Here is a 13808-nt window from a genome sequence, read left to right as displayed (position 1 = left end):
CGAGACCAGCCTGGTCTACAAGAGCTAGTTCCAGGACAGGCTCCAAAACCACAGAGAAACCCTGTCTCGAAAAACCAAAAAAAAAAAAAAAAGGCAGTGGCGAGGGAAGAGGCTGTTGGCTAAGGGCGTGGATTTCTTTCAGAGAGAACCCATTACGTGGGTGCCTCTGGGGAAGTCCCGGTGGGGGTGGGGGAGAACTCAGGCCAAAACAGTCGGGAAGCAGGTGGCTAGCAATTCTGCAGTCAATGTCGCCCTCTATTGGTCACATTGGATATTGACTTAGACTAGGGTTTCTTAAGCCGGAGCTGGATAGCCGTTTCCTATCCATCCAACTAGCGCCCTGGGGACGACTGCCCAGAAAGAACCCTTCTGCGGATCAGGACATTCGACTCCAGATACATCCAGTGGGTGAAACCCCTTCGGGACACTGGCCTCCACCCACAGGAGGCCCTGGGTGTGAGTTTAGCTATGGGATGCAGGAGGAAGAGGAGGGCCTGGCCCTTAGACAGTGGCCTTGGGAGCAGATGGGGTCAGGCTCCCTATGGATACATCCATGGATTCAGCTCCCAAAGTGAGCCCTGGAGGCTAAGATAGAGTGGACGTTTGACCCCCTGGACCTGCATGAGTAGTTCGGACCACATGAAAAATGGGGCACACGGGTGACTTGGGTATCGGGAGTGTTGGAGTTAAGAGCAGGAAGAGGAGCCACTTCTAGGGCTGAGGAGTCTGTCCATGTTCTCATTGTCCCTCATACCTTCTCCTCCCCCCAGCTCAGCTCATTCACCCTAAAGGGGACTTTAAGTAGGCAGAGCCTCCTCCACCCTGATGCAGCAGAGAAAACCCACCTCAGGACGAGGCTGTGGAGGCAGCCCCAGGAAAGAACTGAGAAGCCAGGGAGGAGGACAGGATGTCAGGGCTTTGGGACCCTTCACTACTCCACTCTGGGGTCCAGGGATGGCCCCAGGGTCCTCTGGTGAATATGAATCCCGAGTTTCTGCTGCTTGGGTCACAGCAGGGTGAACAGGGGTGAGTTGGGGGCCTGCCTGGCTCCCTCCTAAGTGTACGTATGTAAGTGCACATGTGAGTACTCGCGTGCATGTGGGGTCCAGAGGACAGCCTTAGGTGATATTTTTCAGGCATCATCCACCTTGGTTTGTTGTTTATTTTTGTTCTGTTATTGTTGTTGTTTTGGATTTTTTTGCTTTGTTTAAGACAGGATCTCACTATGTAGCCCTGGCCTGGCTAGAACTCACTATGTAGCTTGGCCTCAAACTCACAGAGATCCACCTGCCTCTGCCTCCTGAGTGCTGAGATGAAAAGTATTTGTCATGAGCTGAAGGGATAATTCAGAGGTTAAGAGCCCTGGCAGCTCTTCCAGAGGTCCTGAGTTAATTCTCAGCAATCTCATGGTGGCTCACAACCATCTACTGTGAGATCTGGCGCCCTCTTCTGGCCTGCAGGCATACATGCAGGCAAAACGCTGTATCTATAATAAATAAATCCTTTTTTTAAAAAGTGTTTGCCGTGATGACTGGTCAGTCTTATTTTTTGAGACAAGGTCTTTCAACTGGCCCAGAGCTCATCAGATATAGTTGAGCCAGCTGTCCAGTGAACTCTGTAGATTAACCTGTCTCTGCCTTCCCCATGCTGGGATTACAAACACGTGCCATAACACCCAATTCCGTCTGTGTTCTGGGAATCAAATTCAAGTTCCTGTAAGGCAAATACTTTTATCTATTTAAGCTATCTCTTCAGCCCTTGTCGCTTTAAGAAGGCAGTTCTGCTCCGCCCTTTGAGTGACCCTGTTGCCCAGCAACAGGAGGCAGTTGGTGTATACAATGTTCTTGAGGCAACCAGAAGCTTTGTTCGGGACAGAGTGACCGGTACTACCCCACTGATCGTGCCTGGACGACCGCCCAGTGACCCTCCCTTCATTCTACCCCCGTTCCTGCTCAGCTAGGCAGTGGGCATCATGGCACAAACGGACGTGCTCCTGACTAAGGAGCCAGCCCCACAGTCAATCCAGGCCTGTGAGCTGCCGCACAAAGAGTATGATGTGGCCTGCAATACTGGTGCCTACACATCCTCGGGTCTGGCCACCGCTGGCTTCCGCACAGCCAAATACTTAATGGACGAGTGGTTTCAGAACTGTTACGCCCGCTACCACCAGGCCTTTGCAGACCGGGACAACTCTGAGCGGCAGCGGCATGAGAGCCGGCAGCTGGCAGCCGAGACTGAGGCGCTGGCTCAGCGCACACAGCAGGACTCCACGCGAAAGGTGGGAGAGCGCCTGGAGGACATGCATTGCTGGAAGTCAGAGCTGCAGCGGGAGATAGACGAGCTGTCTGCCGAGACTGAGCTGATGCGGGCCCAGAAACGGCGGCTAGAGCGCGCCTTGGACGCCACTGCCGTGCCCTTCTCCATTGCCACCGACAACCTACAGTGCCGAGAACGCCGCCAGCATCCAGACCTTGTGCGGGACTACGTGGAAGTGGAGCTGCTGAAGGTGCAGTTTAGGCCTAGAGTGGGAGGCAGGCTCTGGCACTCATACAGAATGGATAATCACAGGGCCTCAGGGTTCACACAGTGCTATGCCCCTCTGCCCATGCGGGACCCCCTGGTCCTTCAGACAGGAGGATTTTTACCACATGGAGTCCCTAACTTCCAAATAACTATCTCTCTTGTGGGATCCCCTCCGGCCCCCAAGATTTCAAAGACAGTAACTCTGACCCTGAGTGGTTTTTGTGTGTTTGTTTTTTTTTTTTTTTAGCCATAGGCTCCCCCTGTACCAGCATGCTCCTTAGTGCGGTATTTGCTCTCTAGGCAGAAAGACACAGCAGTCAGTGCTGCAAGTCTAGAGGGGGTTGAGGGGATGTGGAGGGGATGTGGTGGGCCACGGCATCTGCTCTTTCTGTCCAGAGTCTCTGAGCCTCAGCTTCACAGATCCCGTATACACTTAGAATGCCAGCATCTGGGAGACTGAGGAAGGAGGTCACAAGTTCCAGTCTGGACTACCTGGAAAGACTCTGCAACAAAATGAAACAAAACAAAACATTCCACTCCTCCTTCCATTAGACACCCTCCTCCCCAAACCCAGCATAGCTTGCTTTGGGAGACCTTGTACTAAGATTTAGGGGGCCACTCAGTCTGGATGCTGCACAACCCTGAACCCCTCAGAGCTGGAGCCTCCTGTGGTGGTCTTAGGCCTGTGGGTGATGGTGAGAGATGGGGAAATAAGCAGCCATGCTGGGACCCCAGGGAACCCCGGTTACATCCCAATCCTGACCACCGCTGCGTATCTGAAGTATTGTCAGTGTGCAGAGATGGGCGGCTCACTGAGGACACAGGGCAGTGGAGAGCATGGCCTCTGTGGACTTGCACTTGAAGTTCCTGAGACCCAGAAAATGTTGGGGTTAAAGGAAGCCTAGAGCTTCCTTCCTGATCTTGGGCAGTGGGCAGCAGACAGAGGGCATCTGCTTTCCTATGCGCTTGGGGTCCTCAGAGGTAGGTGGTCTGGGTCCTGGGATAAAGCTGATGCCCCTCAGTATACTGTTGGAGTGTTGAAGATGACCCCAGAGCCTGGACAACTGTCACGGGTTATCCAACAGCCAAAAGACACCCGCTAGAGCAAACACTCACATGCCCAACCTCCTCCCCTCAATAATCCTAGCATGGAAGGGCTGGGATCAGACCTCCTTTTCTGGTGGGGGGGGGGAGAACTAAGGCAAAAGTCAATGGAGGCGAGGCCCATGCCTTGGCTCCTGCTGGGTCCCTCCCCACGAGGAAGGGCAGGGCTCTGCTACTCTGAAGGACTGTCTCCTATCCAGGAAACTGAGCTGATCAGGAACATCCAGGAGCTCCTGAAGAGGACTATCTCACAAGCCGTGGGCCAGATACGGTGGGTCACAGCAGCCCCAAAGCGACAACCCTGACTCCCACCCCAAGGTTGGTCAGAGGTGGGGGGGGGGCAGGACAGCTAGGACAGTGACTGTCTCAAAGAGGTCAGAAGGCTTTTGGATCATAGCCAGGGATGCAGGCATTGCTCAGCAAGGCATAGACAACTATCTCCACTTCTGTTCTGGAACCTGGGCCCTGCTGGCCATGGAAGGAAGCCTGAGCTGAAACTGGGGCCCCCGGAAGCTGGAATGGGGCCTGCTTCCCCTGGGTTCCCTGGCACATAATGGGGTCCTCCTTCCCACTAGGCTGAACTGGGAATACAAGGAGACCTGTGAGATGGACTGGTCGAACAAAGTAGAGGCCTACAACATTGACGAGACCTGCTCTCGCTACAACAATGAGAGCACCCAGGTGCAGTTCTACCCGCATTCCGGCAAGTTCGAGGAGAGGTAGGTTCCTAGGCATCCCCGTTTGCCCCGTCACCTTCTTGACTCTACTTCCAAAATCTGAGAAAGGACTCTTGCCCCCGCGGACCTGGACCAGTTCCCTGGGGAATCTCTGTCTGCAGCTGGTGTGAGAAAAAAGAGAAACCCCTTACCCAGGTGCCTGGCTCCCACAGTTCACACTGGGTTGGTGCCTGCTCCAACCCCTGGATCCCCGTGGGTGGCCTGGACTGCGTTTCTGCTCGCGGCCAGCAGAGGGCAAGCAACCGCCACTAGAGGCCCGGGAGAACCTAGGGTTGTCTGTGTGATAAAGGGGATCGTAGTGCTGGAGTCTCTGCGTGGCTACAACCCGACCAGGTCGCACCTCCACTTTCAGTGCCTCCACTCCCGAGACGTGGGCCAAGTTTACTCAGGATAATCTGCTTCGAGCCGAACGCGAGCGGCTAGCTTCGGTTAACCTGCGGAAGTTAATTGACTGCATCCTGCGGGATACTGCCGAGGACCTGCGGCTGCAGTGTGATGCAGTGAACATGGCTTTCTCACGCCGCTGCGAAGAGCTGGACGACGCCCGCCACAAACTGCAGTACCATCTGCAAAAGGTGGGACGGCAGGGCACGCCCACCGATGGACACGCCCACCTGTCTGACCACACCCAGGACACGCCTACCAGCAAGCCCATCCCATGCTTAGGGCATACCCACTCACGGTTTCACATTTGAGCTAATCCCACTCCCCCCCCACACACACGTAATGCACACCTGCCCCGCTCGAGCTACGCCCTTTCCTTATCAATTCCCTTAACCACAGGGTTGCTGAGACGAGGGTTGCTATCTCAGTCACGACCTGGCTTCAAGGTCCCCTCTGCTTCCCATCCAAAAGCAGAGATCCACATACCTCTGTAGGCTCCTTGAGCTGAGGTAAAAGCAGATTTATATTTGGGAGTGGCCTGATGGTACAGCCACTCCGGGAGGCTGACCCGTAGGAGCTGCCAGCTATGGGGTTTGGGAGGGGCATGGTATGCCCGTGGGGTCCTGCTCTGGGCTCTCATTGTGGCCTATCCTAACTCCAAGCCCCAACTTTCTTGACCCGGGTTGGAGGACAAACAGACTGGCCTGACTCATAGGACCCTCTGAAGGTTTTCTCCAGGGCTGCTCTCAGTGTCTCCAGTCAGAGCTGGAGATGAAGGCCTCCTCACGTGCTGGGCTGGGTAGGCAGGTGCCCTGATTGCTCCAGACTTGAGCTGGCCCCAGGCTCACACACTGCCCTGTGCAGACGCTGAGGGAGATCACCGACCAGGAGCACCAGGTGGCAGCCCTGAAGCAGGCCATCAAGGACAAGGAGGCTCCTCTGCGCGTGGCCCAGACCCGCCTGTACCAGCGGTCACACCGGCCCAATGTGGAGCTGTGCCGGGACGCCGCGCAGTTCAGGTACCCTGGAGCGATCCCGGGCAGCGAGGGTCATCCTTGAACCCCTTTAATCCTCCTTAGGCCTCCCCCACAGGACCACTCCACATATGAGCAGACATGAGACTGGGGGTGGGGAGTGGACCCTGGAGAGGGTTGCGTGTCAGGAACGCAAGGTCCCGTGCCACTCTGGGATGACTAACCCTCCTGGAAGGACCCTAGAGTCTGGCAACCCAGATTCCTGGGGCCAAAGGGCAGAGAGGCGAGGCAGGGCCACCACCCACCCTTGTACCTCTGATGGAGTTCTGTGTTTCATGTATCTCCCACAGGCATGGTGGGTTATGCCTTTTAATTTCCTCATCTAGCCAGTGGCAGGATGCCCTCTTAAGCATAAGTGTCTGTCTTCTTCCTTCATTGACTGTAATTTTATTTTAGAAATCAAGGTTTCGAGGGTGGTTCCTGCCTGCAAACATCATTAGCACCTGTTCAAGCTGTTGTTGCTTATTTCCCCAATCCTTGCTTATTTTCGCCACAAGGGGGCAGTATTTCGAGACTCCCTCTAACTGCTGCCAGCTAGGGAGGCCCCTTGGCTGGAAATAAGGGCCAGTCTTGATTTCATGCCAGGCTTACAGTGATCTTGCAACACTGTAGCCACTTTGGTGGGGTTTCTGTAAGCCTTTTGGGGTCCTCTGTAGTAGCATCATTGCCCCTTTTCTCATCTCTCCAGTAACTCACCATTCCCTTCCCTGAAGGTTGCTGAGTGAGGTGGAGGAGCTAACCATGTCCCTCAACTCGCTGAAGGAGAAGCTTCAGGACGCCGAGCAGGCACTGCGGAACCTGGAGGACACACGCATGAGCCTGGAGAAGGACATTGCCGTCAAGACCAACAGCCTCTTCATCGACCGCCAAAAGTGTATGGCCCACCGCAGCCGCTACCCCAGTGTCCTCCAGCTGGCCGGCTACCAGTGACTGGGGCTGGCACCTGGTCACATGATCTCATCCAAATAAAGAGCACATTAGTTTCCCACCCACAGTGTGGCGTAGCATGAAGAGACAGGCGGCCGTCCACTTGGACGGGCATTTCAGAACTTATGTGCAGACAGGCTTTGCCCATGAGCCCATCATCCTCCATACCTCAGGGGAAGCCGTGTATCCAGATGAGGCCAGGTACTCCCCCTCATTCCTCATTCCCCACCAAACCTGGTTTCTCCTGTCTTCACCAGTTTGAGGGGCTTGGGTATCTGTTGGGGACATTGCATAGCTTCCTTTCCCTTTAACCCCAGGCCTGAGGCTAGGCTTATGTCCCTTTGATTATATCCCATTTGCTCCTTATGCTGTCCCTCCTGATGTTAGCCCTACTCAGAGAAATTCTTCAGGCAGAACCACACTCCACTCACACCAGATTGCTCCCCCACAGCTCAGCAGCTCTTACTTCCCAATACTTCCCAGTGGAGTCAGGAAGGGCGGTATGTTCATGCCCTGTGGTTGTTGGGGTAGGAGGTACCTGTTTCTTGTCCTGGACTGTAGGGGGAATGGGATAACATGCCTTTACCACAAACTGCCCACACACATGGACACCTGACCCCATTCTGGCCTCTGCTCTCCACATCTGTTCCAGGAGAAATTGCCTCATGTCCCCATGCCTACTGCAGGTAAAGATCTGGAGAGGAAATTTTGGAGACATAAGAGCATTCCTGGAAATCAAAGCCTGGAACGGGACATGGGACAGCTGTGTGGGGGCAGCTGAGGACAGGCAGGGCTTTCTGGAGATGGCGGCCTGTACTTTACAGTACAGACCTCGGGACTAGCCCTGGACCAGGGCAGGAGCCATACTGAGCTGATGGGGCCAGGTGCTTTCTCATCTCTGGAGCTTACCTGGAGCAGGCTCCTCAATTTCCTGAACATATTGTCCTCGGTGCCCTCTGGGAGGATGAAGTGTGCCTTGGGGTCTTTCCGAGGAGGTGTATGACCCCTGAGAGGGGGGCACTTATCCTCCAGTTCAGACAGAAAGCTCAGCTTGTAACCTGCCTGCCAGACAACTCCAGCCCTGGGGTTCTCCATGGCAGCCTTGCCACCATCGCATTTGTCCTTTCTCATCAGCCCCTGCAGCTGGGCATGGGAGAGGCATCGGGTGCTCTCGCCAGCAGACTGTTCAGAGGACACGTCACCTCCTGTCCCCACGGAAACCATGCCGCTTGTCACCACAGCGACAGCGGGACACAGCTCGTGCTCTTTGGGGTGCCATCCAGAACGTACCCTGGGTGCTGCCTCCCAGAGGGCCCAGAGCAGACTAGTCCATGGGATTGGGGCACGTGGCACCTGTGAAGTCCGCACCCGGAAACATTATAGGTGGGAGGACAGGAGCAGAAGCTGCAGAGTGCTCAGCCTCCCAGGGGCTTCCGAGCTGGAGTGGGGGTGGAGGCCACAGAACTCCCACTCCTTGCCTTGGAATGGTATGGTGGGTTCTGTCTGGGTCCTGTTTCCATGGTCTGGGTAGAAGTGCTACCTCTGCCAGCCTGGGAAGCAGTAGCCAGACAATTCCCTGTGCAGGGGGGTGGTGGCAAGGCCTCCTTGCTGTGCCCACTCAAACCCTCTCTCAGTAACATCTTTCCCTTCCCCCATCCTCAGAGGCACTCACCCCCAGGCCTTTCCCTAGGAATGGGAGTCATCTGGGAAAAGGATCAAGCTGGCAGCTCCCTGGGTGAACCTGCCTCTCAGACCCCATCGTCACCTCCCACTGAGGTCATTCCCCATGATCCAGCAGGGTGGGCCTCCTCTGACTTCCCAAGGGTGGGGGCAGATGGGCACTATTTTAAGCAATGTTGCCCCATTGTGGTGGGTCCTGTCATTTTACAACTAGAGAAAGCAAGGCCAGGAAGCCCCCCCCCCGGCCCCTTAGGCTCACCCAAAATAGATAGGAGATAATCTTTCCCTCTCTGTGACCTCAGAAACCTGGGCCATGGCAGGTAAACCTTGTCCCCAGGGTCTGATTTCTTCAGGTGGAGGTGGAAACCACAAGGTAATGAAGGTGGTGTTGCTGTTGCCTTGAGACCATCCAGACACAAGCGGCAGTTTCTCCCTGGAGGTCCCTGCAGCTTGCTTCAGGAAGACCCCTCTGACTCCATGTCCCAGGCAGAGTGAGATGAGATGACAGGGATTCAAGTTACCACAGCACACAGGAGGGGTGGTATCTGCCCTGGGATGTCCTTACCACAGCACGCAGGAGGGGTGGTGTCCACCCTGGGATGTCCTTACCACAGCACGCAGGAGGGGTGGTGTCCGCCCTGGGATGTCCTTACCACAGCACGCAGGAGGGGTGGTGTCCGCCCTGGGATGTCCTCTGGACCTTCTGCTGCATGACCTTTCATGGGGAGACATAAAGAACTCTCCAGTCACTCCAGATAGGTGCAGGCATTGGCAGACCAAAGAAAGCGATCTGCCTAAGTGCAGCTTGGTGAGCCAATGAGCTGACTGGGTTACACACACTGGTGCTTGTGGACAGCCTAAGGCAGCTGCGCCATCTGGAGATCCCTCAGGAAGCTTATGGCTGACCACTGAAGGGTCCCACTGGAGCATGGATGACTCACAACAAACCTAAAGATTCCCCACTCCCACCCCGGCCAGTCTCTACCGCCTCACAAGGAGAGAAGTGCCCTATGAGGCTCTCTGAGACTTCCCGCCCCAGGAGGGTGAGGCCATAGGCTGGATCTCAAGAGTCTCAGGCTGAGTCATCAGAGCTGCCCAGATTCAAGATGGCGGTGGTCATGTCAGTCTAAGGAGACAGATAACATAATACCCTCTGCCTACTCTGGGCCCACGGATTAAGTTGAAAGAGGAAACACAGTTGCTCTCCCTGATGCTGTGCTGTCCAGGGGCACCTATGGGACCCCAGTAATGGTGTTGCTTGAACTTTTCTTGGGACTATGAGGACAAACACCTTCTTCCCCCCAGATAGGGCACCACCTACAACAGATCAAAGTACAGTTTCACCTGATTCTTGCTTGGTGAACCAATGAGTCTATTGGCTTACTTACAGAGCATGGGTAAGGGGTTGCGTACCCCCACCTAGCAGCTGTATCATTGACCCCCAACATAGATGACAATTCTCTCCCCCTGCCCCACCCCCGAGGTAATCACCTCTGTCACCCTCAGAGCTACCAAGACTGCATGCAGCTGGGGTGGGCCACATACATCTGGCTTGGAGGGATAGGAAGGACTGAGATCTCTGGTGAGGAGTGGGGAACCCTCCCACTCTCCCCTTCAGTGAAGGTCAACGGTCAACAAATCCAATCTTGATGGTCACAGCTTCTCTGATGAAGATGGTAAGGCTGTTATGCCTGGAGGAGAGAATTCCAACACAAGTGGGCAATGACCTCTAGAGCAAAGGTAGAAAGGGCTGCCCATGCACAGCTTCCCTGGTACCATGTTACCACCAAGGAACGCAGTATCTCAGACTTAACCCCATGCTGCATAGTGCTGTATAGACAGCACTAACCAGCTGAGCCTGGATACAGTCTGTTTGGGTTTACCTGGGATGCTCCTCAGCTTCCCTCCCAGCATCCACCGCCCCTTGCAAATCTGAGCTTCCTGCCTGGACCAAACGGTTAGTTTCTTGGAGACCAAGAATTGACACTACAGCCACAACTACAGATCTGTTGCTCATCTTCCTTGGACTGGCTGGCCTTGACTGGCTGCTGTGGGATCTATTTCCATATACCTGGCCTCAGACCTGCTCCCCCGACCCTACCCCCCTCCCCGTCACTCATCCTACGCTTCGTCCATGTCCTGGAATGGGGGCCTGAACAACAGAGCCCCAAACTCACTGTCTGCTGTCCAGGTTACTCAAGCACCTTTATGGACTACTGACCACCTCTACGAGGAGGGGGATGACTCATAGGGTGTTGGGGTGCTGAGTCCCCCATGCCTAGTACCCCAGCTGCCCTCTCTGGTGCAAGCTTCCCACTTCCCAGCTCTGTGTCATATGGAACATGGCTTTGCAGGCTTCTAGGGCTGGGCATAGCTTCTCCACGCCACAGCAGGTTATCTATGCTGGGAGCCATGACACCCTGTCGTCACGGTGATGCTGGTGGCTGCTCTCAGCCAGAGCTATTTCTGGCCTGAGACGCACTGTCCTGTCCATTGAGTCACCCTGAATGCTGACCACTCTGCCCAGAGTTCAAGACACATACACCTGTCTGGCTAGTCCCCTAGTCAGAAAGACACCCCAGCCCCCCACAGCAGGTCTAGAGTTGAAAACCCCAGGCTCCTCCCTATCCCTCACTCCTGAAAAGGCCCTTCCCCCAACACCTTAGGGAGAAGGACTTTGGGGGCTAGATCTGGCTGGGGCCAGTAGCATCCCTCAGTGACTTCACTGTCTGCCCTGCTACAGAGGACACATTTGATCCTGCCATGACAGCCCATTTATTTCAGAGAACAATGCTCAGACCCATGGCACCATCTTTCTCTAGGAGACTATAAAGAGTCTCCAAACCTGGCGCTAGTCACCTAATTCTTTCAGAGAAAGGTCCCCATCAACCAGGCCAGACAGAGATGTTTGGGAAGGGGGAGGGGGCTGCATGGCCTGAGGGGGGGTGATTCAGTCACTAGGCCTCTGTCTTCACACCTCCCCCATCTGAGTCATCACAGCCGACAATGGGTGACAAACTGCTATCTCTGTGTCTGCCAGTGCTGAGCTGGTGTGAACTGTCACCTGTGGCTAGCAGTCATGGCTGCCCTTAACTCATTCTGGGCTTTTCCTTACCTCTTCCCCTCTTTCCTGGTCATCAGAGTGGATGGTCTAAAGGGAAGCTGGGAATGTAACTGGATTCCAGCTATACCAAGCTACAGGATGAGGCTAGTTTACCCCCAAACACTAGCTATAAGCCTCCCTGAATAGGCAGTTTGGCTCAGGGGCACTCAGCCTCTGGGAGTAGTGTGTGCTTGGGGACGAAACAGGAATGAGGGAGTCCTGTGTGGGTTTGGTCTTGGACCCACCAGGGATTGTGGGGAGACCCCCAAAAACCATTCCTACTAGGGTAGCTCACGGGTGCAAACCTTGAGGCTGATTGGGATACAGCGTGTGGGGGAGGGGGCGTCACAGAGCATGACCGGATGCAACTCCGCAGAGCTCCATTTGTCCACAGATAGACACTGTGACCGGGTGAGTCAGTGGCCTAGCTTGTTGGGTGCAGCGTGATGGCCCCAGCCCGGGTCTCCTATACCAGTTTCCTCATCAAGCCCCGCACTATGGAACTCATTGCCCTAGACAAGAGGCAAGTTCAGCTTCCTGGAGCAGGATGACACCAGCCTGAAGCCTTATACTGCATAAGGTGCAGAGGAACCCTAGTGAGGCTGAGAGAGCCCGAGGCAGGCGCCCTAGGGCAGGCGGAGTGGTGAGTGGAACATCCCTTCAGCTCTACGGGAGCCAGCCCTTAGCCTACTGGTCTTGGATGGACCAGGGTAAGCCACAGGCACCAGGCAGTATGAAAGGGTTCTTTGAGTACTGGGGAAAAGAGCCATGCCCACAGCTGACCAGGCCGGCAGCACTACTATGGGATAATAACAGGAAGTGGTAGGAAATGTGGGGAGAGGGACGTGCCTTCATTCCACCCTGGGCAAGTTGATCAGGTTTCCCTCTGCCTGGCAGCGAGATGACTGCCTGGAATGTCTGCTGTGTGGGAGCAGGTACGGGGACATCGGGGACTCAGAGCTCCAAGAGTGCTCACCTCACCATCCACACTGTGCAGAGACATCCCCCAAGCACCAGCAGCAGTACCCTCCCTGGACTGTGGCTCTCAGTGGCTCCCATTTCATACCTGACACTCTGGAGTCAGCTCTCCGTAGTGGGTGAGTCTGGCCTGTTCTTGTGGGGACGCAGTACAGAGAGCCGTGGCGCTGGGTGTGTGGCTGCTGGCTGAAAGGCCTCTCAGCACTGCTGTGGGTGGCTGATCTTTGGGATTGGCACTGCTGCTGTACTCTCGAGCACGCAGGGGCTGCACAAGTCCTGCCCCAAACTGGTCTATTCATGGTTCTTCACGGCAGGGAGAGGGGCTCGCAAGGCTCTGACCTCTCCCTGTGGATGTATAGAGAGTTAACGGTTGCTGGGAGGAGGGGCTATTGAAGTCCTGCCCCTCCTCAAGATTGCAGATATGTGCTGGGGGTCGGGACTTTACAAGCCCCACCCTTCCTCCTGGGTTGCAGGGGCAAGAGTTGTTAGTGGTGCTATCCACAGGCCTTGTCTCTCCCTGAGGATAGACAGTCAACAACAGCAGAGAGAGAGGCGTTTTCTTGGCTGGTAGAGTTGCCCATGGGTTGCCCATGCTTTGGTGAGTAACCTCAGTTAAACCCACTGGGTTTACCAAGCTAGACTTGAGTAGGGTCATTTGTTAGTCTGTGGTTGATGCCGTATGTGGGTGACAAACAGCTTTTTTTAATCTCTCCCCCCCCCCATATAATAGGGATGTGGGGAGGCCACGTGCTACGTAGGAGAGGGCCTTTGTCTCTGCCCATAAAGGGCTGTGCCAGGCCCGACTGTGCAGCCCACATCCCCTTTGAGGGGGAGGTCAACGGAGGCTGAGGCTTGAGGCTGACTCTGGAAGGCTGAGGAGATGGAAGGAGGCAAGAGCAGTGGGGGGATCTGGCACGGGGCAGCTGTAGCCTTGCCTCACTCTTGGGGTGAGCAGCAATTGAGCACTGAGGGCTTAAATGGGACTCATGAAGTCTCCCACCTGGAAAGGGCTGGGTGTGGGGGAAGGTTCGGATACAGGCCCCAGAGCCTGGTATTAGACCACAGGGGGTCGTCTTATTCTTAGACATGGGAAAGATTAGGGTCACCTTTCCTGGCTGTACCCCTCTTCCTCTGTGTAAAAGGTGTGGTAAGACACATCCCAACCTCCACCTGCCCTCAGGTTAGTGACTAAGGTCGCCGACCCCACCACCTGTCCCTAAGGTCGTCGACCCCCACTATACCTGTCTCTAAGGTCGTCGACCCCCCTACACCTGTCCCTAAGGTCGTCGACCCCCACACACCTGTCCCTAAGGTCGTCGACCCCCCCACACCTGTCCC

At 55.3% G+C, this 13808-nt stretch overlaps 1 protein-coding gene across 1 annotated transcript; it reads left to right on the top strand.

Annotated features, from left to right (window-relative positions):
• Positions 1 to 1535: 1535 nt before the first annotated feature.
• On the top strand, positions 1536 to 6752 carry Tekt4 (tektin 4). The gene is made up of 6 exons (XM_005349097.3): positions 1536 to 2506; positions 3828 to 3898; positions 4203 to 4346; positions 4717 to 4939; positions 5613 to 5767; positions 6496 to 6752. The coding sequence occupies exons 1-6, from the start codon at positions 1973 to 1975 to the stop codon at positions 6710 to 6712; spliced, it is 1344 nt and encodes a 447-aa protein (XP_005349154.1). The 5' UTR covers positions 1536 to 1972; the 3' UTR covers positions 6713 to 6752.
• The last annotated feature ends 7056 nt before the right edge of the window (positions 6753 to 13808 follow it).

The sequence above is a fragment of the Microtus ochrogaster genome, chromosome 7 (assembly GCF_000317375.1).
Source record: "Microtus ochrogaster isolate Prairie Vole_2 chromosome 7, MicOch1.0, whole genome shotgun sequence".
NCBI lineage: Eukaryota > Metazoa > Chordata > Mammalia > Rodentia > Cricetidae > Microtus > Microtus ochrogaster.
This window is presented reverse-complemented; position numbering and strand designations above follow the sequence as displayed.

Coding starts and splice junctions, on each gene's coding strand:
- Tekt4 (XM_005349097.3), top strand. CDS start 1,973: ATGGCACAAACGGACGTGCTCCTGACTAAGGAGCCAGCCCCACAGTCA. Junction 4,347..4,716: donor TCCGGCAAGTTCGAGGAGAG/GTAGGTTCCTAG, acceptor CTCCACTTTCAG/TGCCTCCACTCCCGAGACGT. Junction 4,940..5,612: donor TGCAGTACCATCTGCAAAAG/GTGGGACGGCAG, acceptor TGCCCTGTGCAG/ACGCTGAGGGAGATCACCGA.